At 35.5% G+C, this 10,173-nt stretch overlaps 1 protein-coding gene across 1 annotated transcript in view; it reads right to left on the bottom strand.

The window, feature by feature from the left end:
* Positions 1-4,961: 4,961 nt before the first annotated feature.
* LOC140239588 (solute carrier organic anion transporter family member 4A1-like) overlaps positions 4,962-10,173 on the bottom strand; it is a 28,769-nt gene continuing 23,557 nt past the window's right edge. The window contains exons 10-11 of the mRNA XM_072319419.1: positions 8,882-8,943; positions 4,962-5,978 (exon numbers count right to left, since the gene is read on the bottom strand). Coding sequence (XP_072175520.1) covers positions 5,728-5,978; positions 8,882-8,943 — 313 coding nt within the window. The 3' untranslated portion in view covers positions 4,962-5,727. The remainder of the gene's footprint in view (positions 5,979-8,881; positions 8,944-10,173) is intronic.

The raw sequence follows: 10,173 nt of genomic DNA, 5'->3' as shown, positions 1-10,173 counted from the left end.
TTAACATTGATCTTATGAAATGTAACTCCCAACATATTTTGCAAGAATTTGTAGAAACCTTAATGTCTGTTTCTTTATTACCGTTAATTTCTAAGCCGACCCGTGTTACTGACCGATCTGCCACGTTGATTGATAATATTTTTTGTAATATTCTCCCAATTCCCGAGTCTGGTATTGTTTTATCTGACATCTCTGATCATTATCCTATATTTACACAAGTGCCAATTAAGCTATCTCCTAGGCAAAATAATTATCAGAGACGTCGTAAGATTACGACCAAAAATCTTATTAATTTGCAAAATAGTTTAAAAGATATTGATTGTTTTTTTGTATACAACAATACCGATCTTGATTTGTGTTATGATTATTTTATGAAAACTATCACTTCCAAAATTGATGAACATATTCCGTTTTGTACAAGGAAAAGTAGTTACAAATGAACTCCAAGACTCCCGTGGATAACCCAATCACTTTTAAGATCGATTAATAGAAAGAATAATTTGTTTTATAAATACAGGAGTAACCCTACGGATAAAAATAGACAAAAATATGTGACTTATAAAAACACGCTTACTAATTTAATGCGTTTACAATAGAGAAAATTTTATGTTAACCAGATAATGAAATATAAAAATGATATTAAGAATACTTGGAAAACAATAAAAGATGTTATGAATACATCTAATGATGTATCTAGTATTTCAGAAGTATGATGGGGTAATACCTCAAGCAATGTACCTGCTGGCATGGCCGAAATTTTTAATGATTTTTTTGCATCGATTGGGAAAAATTTATCACAAAGTATCCCTTCGTCTAATAAAGTGTTTTATGATTTTTTTAGATATACCTAATCCTAAAACTATATTTTTGGACCCTATGTATAATGAAGAAGTTATTGATATCATTTATAATTTGAAAGAAGGGGAAAGCCCAGGTTGTGATGGAATCAATAATTATTTGTTGAAAAATATAATTCTTCAAATAATAGATCCTTTAGTATATATTATTAATCTATCACTTATTACTGGGCTTGTACCAAATTAGGTGAAGACTGCCAAAGTTATACCTATATATAAGAAAGGGGAGAAGAATGATGTCAATAATTACAGACCAATATCATTATTAACTTCAATTTCTAAAATTTTGGAAAGAATAGTATATATCCGAACTGTAAAATTTTTTAATATGAGTAATATATTTACGAATTTTCAATTTGGATTCAGAGAAAATCACAACACCACCCATGCTTTACTTACCTTTGTGGAAAAGATTACACATGCACTTGATACATTTTCGCATACAATAGGCATCTTTCTGGACTTTTCCAAGGCTTTTGATACGATTAATCACGGTATACTTCTAAGTTATCCCATTATGGTATTCGCGGAAAAGCCTTGCAATGGTTTACGAGTTATTTATCTGACAGATATCAATATGTACATGTGAACAGTTTTGATTCTTCTATGAAAAAAATAGAATGTGGTGTTCCGCAAGGAAGTTTGTTAGGCCCACTGTTATTTATAGTTTACATTAATGATTTTTATAGATCTTCAGATAAACTCTCTTTCATACTATTCGCCGATGATTCCAATCTATTTTATTCCCACCCTGACCCTAATACTTTAATTAGTACAGTGAACTATGAATTCAAGAATGTCTCACAATGGATATATGCAAATAAATTGTCACTGAATATTGAGAAGACAAAGTATATGTTTTTCAGTAATTCTTTAGATAGATTACCAAGTAATGTTATATTTGACACTATTCCCCGAGAAGAGGTTTCATCTATTAAATTCTTAGGTGTTTGTGTTGATAATAAGTTATCATGGAGGTGTCACATAAACAATATTTGTAATGTAATTGCACGTAACATAGGCATAATGAATAGATTGAAATACTATCTTCCTTCTTTGGCTTGATTACGCTTTATTCAAGTTTGGTATTGCAGTACTTGAATTACGGAATTCTTGCTTGGGGGAATACATATTCGACATTGCTAGATAAACTTTTTCTTCTGCAAAAGATGGCACTCAGAATTGTTTTTAACCTTCATATCCGAGCACATACTGACAAGCTGTTCCTTGAACACAAAATTCTGAAAATAAAAGAGTTGTATTTGTTTCAACTTGGTCAATTTATGTTTAATTACAACTGCAACCATCTACCCAAAATATTTTATTCTTTATTTCACTGTAACAGCCACGTACATAATTATCCCATGAGACAATCTAAAGAATTTCATCTTCCCTTAGTGAGAACTGTACACACTCAAAATACATTTGTTTATACCGGACCCATATTTTGGAATAGCTTAGATAATGATTTAAAAGAATCTGTGAAGTTAATTACATTTAAGTATAAACTAAAAAAATGTTTTCTAAATATACCAGTTAATTCTGTTCAATGAAAAAACCCGTCATGTTTCACTTTTCCTTGAGATTTTGTGGTGTGTCCACAGACCTTTTCCATCCCTCTCCTTTTTCCTTCTCTATTCTTCCCTGCTTCTTTTTCCTCGTTCTTTGTTGTCCAGTATCTGTCTGAGTGCATTTCTTCAAGTTCTGTTATTTCTGTGTTTTGTGTTATTGTTGTTGTTATGTTTTTTGTGGCCGATTGCATATCTTCCTTTCCGTTCAATTTTCCTGGCATACCTGGCCCCATAGTGTCTGTGCCACAAATGTGATATGTTACATAGTTTATACGTTTGCATTCTAAAATCCTAGTAAGTATTGTTCATAGTATCAGCATCATTACATCAATGAGTAAAATGTACAATAGTATATAGAAGAATTTAAAATGAATATGTTTTATTGATATAACAAATTGGTGCTGTTGTTGTTTTGTTCCAGTGTTCCACGACTTACAAGCTTGGCTTTTTTAGTGGAACACTGTTTTCCATCATTGTGATTATTTACTATTTTTGTTGCCATGGCAAAGTGCATTGTTTCTTTTTTACGACATCATTCGTGTGTATACTTTATATTGTATTTAAAAAAATCCTTTATCAGACGAGTTTAAGAGAAATGAAAAAAAAATTGTATCACTTTGGATCATGTCAACTTTTTTTCTTTTCTTTTTGATGATGGAAACAAAAAATAAATAAAAAGTTTTGGATGACACTCCTTTGGAAAGAATTTCACATTTTAAATTCCTTGGGGTTATTTTAGATGAGAAACTTTCTTGGAAATTGCATATCTATTATATTTGCAATATAATTTCACGTAATATAGGCGTTATTAATAGACTAAAATTGTGTTTACCTAAAAAATCATTACTTATGTTATACTCCTCATTGATATTGCCTTACCTTAATTATGGACTTTTAGTCTGGGGCAACACGCACCAAAATCTGTTGGACAGAGTGTTCCTTTTGCAAAAGAAAGCTCTTCGTGTCATTTGTTATTCTCCCATACGTTCTCATACAGATGCACTGTTTGCCTCTAATAAGTTGTTAAAATTTGGAGATTTGTTTTTATTCAATTTAGGTCAATTTATGTATATGTACAACAATAACCTTCTTCATGATGTTTTCCATTCCATGTTCCTAAAAAATCAGTCATTTCATGAATATCCAACTCGACGCTCTAACGAATATCATTTACCTCTTTTCCGTATGATTTTAGCAAAGAACACATTTGTTTATACTGGCCCGAGCTATTAGAATCCATGCATCCTGATATCAAAAATGCCCCCTCAATATACTCATTCAAGAGGAAATTGAAAGTTTCTTTATTGCAACCTTATTCTACTGAATAGAATTAACGAGCTGTTATAACTTTTTTTCTAAGAACCTACGTTTTCACATATTGATTGCCAAGTATACTTTAGCTCTTGTATACTATATTCATATAATGCTACGATATTTCTCCGATCATATGTCTATTGCCCTGTTCTTTCTCGCGTCACTTTTTCTCACTTTCTCGACACACTTCTCACGATATTGTTGTCTCTGTAGAACGTTTTTGTCTGTTCTGTTCTTTTCTATTATGTTAGCTTTGCCTCATTTTGTCTCGTCTCATAGTCAACTCTCCATTGTATTGTTACTCCTACTCCAGTCTCATTTCATGTTTATTTGTTTGTATATCTGTCTGCTTTTGTTGATCTATCTTTCTAGTGGGCTTCCAGACTATTGCTTTTTTTCTCAACTGATGTTTTTCCTCCGAGGGGCCCACAATCTACAAGCTTTGTCTTCTTAGTGGGTCCCTCCATTTCTCGAATTTTGCATACTGTATAATTACTTCTAATCACTTGAGTTATATGATAGTGTATAATTATTATAAGGTGGTACAATCATTGTATATACATTCTTTCATGTTATACTTTACGCACCTTAATTTCTGTTATCAAAAAAGTGATGTTCATATCTTTTTTGTCGAAAAATGAAATAAAACATTGAATTGAATTGAATTGAAACTATTGAATTGAAAACTAGACTAGTTTGAAGTAAAAAAAAAAAGAACTAGAAATGTCACTATGGCGACTGGTATGCCTCCACTATAATGCAATATTCTCCTAATAGGTCTATAATACCATGTCTTGACAATGTGTGATGACAGTTTCACATAATTGGCAAAATATCAAAATGACAGGTTCATCACAAAGTGTTGAATGTTCACTCTTTGTCAAGTGCAGGTATTTGGGGATTTGAGGATTACTTGACTTTTGACTCTTTCAAGGAAGAAGTGCATTTAAGCACTTTCACTTGACCTTTGACCTTATGGAAAAAAAAAAAACTTTCAAGAGAATCTCTATTGGGCAATACATGCATACACTAAGTTTCAAGAAAATCCTGCAGGCATTGCATAGATAAGAGGGAAATGGTGAAATTATGAGTTGACCTTGACCTTTGACCCATAACCACCAATTTCCCTACATGATCACTGCCATTCAGTACATGCATATATATACTAAGTTCCATGAAGATACCTTGAAATATTTGACATATGGAGAAAAAGTGAAATTTTAACATTTTCACTTGAGCTTTGACCCTTGACCTTTGATCTTTGACCTCATGACCCAAAGCTTTCTCTGGGCAATCTTTATTTGGTAGTTCATGTATACACCAAGTTTCAAGAAAATACCTCCACGCATTGCATAGATATAGGGGAAATAGTGACATTTTGAGCATTCAACCTTGACCTTTTGACCTTTGACCTTGAGCATATATGCTCAAAAGTTGATAGGCACAACTTCGCCCACTCATACATACACATGCCCATTTTCATTAGAATACCTCCAACAGTTTTTTAGATACAATGTCCACAAAATTGCTTACGGACCGAAGGACGGACGGACAGACAGACGGACGGACAAACCCGAAAACATAATGCCTTCTAGTTATAGAGGTCGATCATATCAGGCGCATCATAGCGATGGGGTCATTCAGCCTTGTGTGCTTATGCTACATAGAGGCGTCTCCAATAAAGACAAGTGAATCTTTTTATGGTGTAGTGTGTGTTAGACTCACTCCTCTCATGTCAACTTCTGGTGTACTACGCTTTTGGACAAGTTGGTGTTACGATGCCACTAAAAATGGTACGGTACGCATTCTACCTGATTCACAAGCATTCATTATATCTCACTTTTTAAAAATTACACTACTGTTCCACTTTGTTTCATTTGATGTATGACAGCCTCTAGACATGAGAAATAACATCACTTTTGTAGCATCTATTTCAGAAATTCCAATAAAGCACTTCTTGAACAGCAATGATAAGGGGTCCAATTTCACACGTCTTCTTCTTTGTCATCTTTTTCACCATCATCCTCTTTGTTCAAAATAGGCTTGTAGAGAAAATGTGCACCTCCAAAAAATAAAATAGAAAGCAACTTGCACACCAGCGTAAGTCCAAGCAAGGTGTAGGCAAACATGTGGTTATCATACAGCCAACATATCTGGGTGATACCGCAAAGAGCCTCCCATACTACACAGGCCTTGTCGATGAACAGCCCAAAGACAATGGATGAAGGTGCGCTCCCTGAAGAGACAAAAGTAACAGGACATTTTGATACAACTCATGAGTATATCATTATAACATATATCACAATTACTTTTAGTACAATGACCCTAATATAATGAGGAGAGGTCAGGAAATATAGATGTTTTATATTCCCCTAATATGGTGCTCTCATTATGGAACCATGAAAATCTCCCAACACACAATATGCTGCTACATCCATTACATTAGACTAGTGCATAAGGTAGTGCAAAATAATCCTTTTCAAGCAGCAAATATTACAACTGGAAAAAACTAGAAATGTTGCTAAGGCGACTGGTATGCCTCTGCCATAATGCATGATTCTCCTAATAGGTCTATAGTACATGTGGACAATGTGTGATTACATTTTCACAAAATTGGTAAAATATTAAAATGACAAGTTTGTCACAAATGTGTTGAATGTTTACCTTCCTTGACCTAGGTTTAATTGGATGAATAGGAGAGCATGTATTTGGGGATTTAAGGACTTTAACTTGACTTTGACCCATTCATAAGTTAATGCATTGAGTAATTTATGCATTGAGTAATTTTCAAGGTATGGAGAAAAAGTGCAATTTCTGTATTGAAAAGTACATTGTTACCATTTTCATCTGGCCTTTGACCCTAAAATTCATAGGATAATCACTGTCAGGTAGAACATGCATAAGTATGTAGAAAGTTTCAAGATAACTTGAGCCACTTCCGAGATATGGAGGAAAAAGTTAGTTCAGCACTTTCCCTTGATCTTTGACCTTTTGACCTTTGAGGCAACAAAAAAAAAAAAAGAGAAAGTTTCCAGAGAATCTCTATTAGGTTATACATACATACACCAAGTGTGAAAGAAAATAATCCTGCTGGCATTGCATAAATGAGGGAAATAGTAAAATTTTGAAGTGTTGCCCTTGACCTTTGACCCCTGACCTTTGACCCCATGAACCCTCAATTCTGTAGATAATCACTGCCAGTCAGTATATGTACATATACTACATGTTTCATGAAGATACCTTGAACAATTTCCAAGTTACGGAGAAAAAAGTGAAGTTTTAAGATTTTTACTTGACCTTTTAACCTTTGACCTCATGACCCCAAACTTTCACCAGAGAATTTTAATTGGGTAATACATGTATACACTAAGTTTCAAGAAAATATCTTCAGGCATTGCATAGATATGGTGGAAATAGTGAAATTTTACGTATTTGACCTTGACCTTTTTGACCTTTGACCTTGAGCATGTGCACCCAAGAGTTGATAGGCACAACTTCACCCCCAATAAAGTTTCATTAGGATACCTCAAAAGGTTTTTTAGTTACGCTGTCCACAAAATTCATTACGGACGGACGGACGGACGGAAGGACGGACAACCTGAAAACATAATGCCTCCGGCACCACTTCGTGGAGGCATAAAAAATACAGGCTCCATACACCCATCACAGGCCAAAATGTGCATGATGCATAAGTTATGGATCACATGTTAACACACAATTGTATACACCCTTGTCCTGGCATTGGAGATGCATACTGAAGATTGCAGAAAAAAAAAATTAGGTGAGAGGCATGTGGAAGTGAAGGTAGGAAATTGATGTTGAGAAATGACATGCGGGTACTGCAGTGATTTATAGCATGCACTCTCTTTGATTCTGGATATGAAATGTTTCCTCAGTAAAACTTCAAGGCACTATTCATTTCATATGAATTAAAATCCAAACTTGATGAGCTCCCTTGGTTGTGAGGCCATTCTTCATGAAAAAAAAAAAAAGAGAGAAAAAATGGTGCAATTTTGCATTCTAAGAATGCTTGCACTCTGAGTAAAAGTTGCTGGAAAAGGCCACATTCAGCTGGCATACTGGGAATGTTCAGTGCATGGGTGCAATACATAGCCCATAACAATCTCTTGCAAAATGCATTTCAGCATTCTGGAGCATTCATGATGACTGCAACCCTGTGTCAACAGAGCCTTTTGAACCAGAGTTACCGTGACATCATGCAGACAATCTTTTTTTACCCTGCCTGTAAAGACGGTGAATGAAAAATGTTGGTTGGACATTGTCAAGGCAACTTTTGCCAAATTCTACCCTAGCCAGCAAGGGTAATTACCCCTACATCGCACTGGCATTACAGCGACAACACCCTGACAATCCTGTTAAGATGCTCTTGCAGTATCATTCCACTGAAACACTCAACACACATGCACAATAGTGCATACGTATATAAAGAGAGTACCATACATAAAGAGAGTCTGGCCAACTGCTAAATTGGATGCCATGTCAACACCAGGGCTCAGTGCATTACATATTTAGAGAGTTAGCGGGTATGCTCAGACATCATAATTTGAGTAAGCCAAGAAGAGCTTAGTTCAATGGGCACTGCATGTGTGCTCTCTTTGGTAATGACATGGCTCCACATAGGTCACGAGGCAACCGATTGACCAAATACAGGCTTCAAAATTCGTAAGCTGAAAACCAAGTTGGCCAGACTCTCTTTATAAACAGCACTGGCCCAGACAGAATAATGACACATGGTGCACTGATCTTGTGTATGGATTGTAACCACAACCCCTTTGCGCATGAACAGGTAGGTCATTATAGAAACATACCCGGAGAAGGTTTTTGGTGTGTGTCTGTTAAGATGGTACCCCTTGCTCTCTCCTGCAGTTTTATTGCCTGAGGAGAGGAATTTTATTCTCCGGATGTTGTCCTGATGTTGTCAGGGTAAGGTCTGTAGGCCTACTTGAAACATTGTATCAAAAATAACCTGATGTATTCATTACACGCTTTCTCAATGCACTGAGAATATGATTCTCCTTGACAAAAGAATAACATCAGTGTTTCCTTTCCGAATTTTAATACTTTGAATACCTGTGAGGACACGACCCTGTATACATCAAAACTTCCACTGATACTTACCGAGACCATATATCACAGTCTGGACCCCCAGAGCAAAGGAGCGTTGAGAGTAGGACACACACCTTACAAAGGAAAATTATGTATTTCAGTGTGTTGTGGATTCACTCTTAGCTACTACAAATGATTATCAAAGAGTAAAGGACGATGTCTTGTAGTTGAATACAATATGTTATTCATGTCTTGTTTGAAAGGATGCATTATGATGTAAATGAGTATTAAGAGGTTTGTGGTGACATAAGTTGTATGAAGTCCTTGAGAGGACTGTTGCTTGGCAAAAAAAAGATTTGAGAAAGAGTAAAGGGAGAGACATATGGAGAGTGTCCAAGGAAGGCAAATAATGACAGTAGGACAGTAGTGAGCTGAAAGTTGCAGTTGCACCAATAGATGTGGGAGGATAGGATACAGAGACAGTACAACATTGTATTCAAAGGAATAATAGAGTGAGAATCGGGTAAAGAGTTTGGAAGTCAGTGAGAGCAGAAAGATGACCACATCTTTGGAGATGGTGAAGGAGAAGGTTGGAAAATCATGGACATAAGAGAGAGAGAAGTGATAAAGATGTTAATTTCCAAATGAACCCCCTCTCCCCTGATGATTCCTGTCAAGCTTAGTCAAAATCCAGTCCCCACTCTTCCAGAAAATGACAATATTAAACGTTTATGAACAATGCATGACAGATGCCAGATGGCAAACAAGCACAATAACTCACAAGAGCCCATCTGTGCAAGTGAGTTAAAACAATTACAAACCCATCAAGAAGTTTCTGAGTACTGGGTATTTTATAAACGGAATCATTCTGGGAAAGGGACAGCTTGCATGCCCTTTGACCCTAAAAGATAAAACAACCCCCACTATGTGTCATGGCATTTGCAGGGATTCATGGGTGGCCCAATTCATTCGCTGGCCACTGTAGAACATTTTAAAACCACAGATAGCACTGGTCAGTGAATGTGTGCATCGCGCAGCAGATGCTCTTATTACCAGTTGACTGCAGTCAAGATTATTTGGCTTTGTATGTACTGACACAGAGATCAGTAATAAAGCTACACACAATATGTTACAGGGATTCTCTTCTGAGCTGGGCAAACCATATTTCAGCTCAATATTATTCCAATGCTAACTGATCTTTAATACTACTGCCACTATCATCACAAATGATGACATATATTGTGACATGTTAAAATGAAGTAAGTTACTTCTATGTAAGATTTTGTGGTTCTCATGATAATGTGGTAAGTTGAATCTCTGAGCATGATGTGTTATGACAAAGAATTTACAGTATTTAATACATC

Source organism: Diadema setosum, chromosome 16, assembly GCF_964275005.1.
Source record: "Diadema setosum chromosome 16, eeDiaSeto1, whole genome shotgun sequence".
Classification (NCBI taxonomy): Eukaryota; Metazoa; Echinodermata; class Echinoidea; order Diadematoida; family Diadematidae; genus Diadema; species Diadema setosum.
The sequence above is the reverse complement of the archived record's forward strand: the minus strand, read 5'-3'. Positions and strand labels throughout refer to the sequence as shown.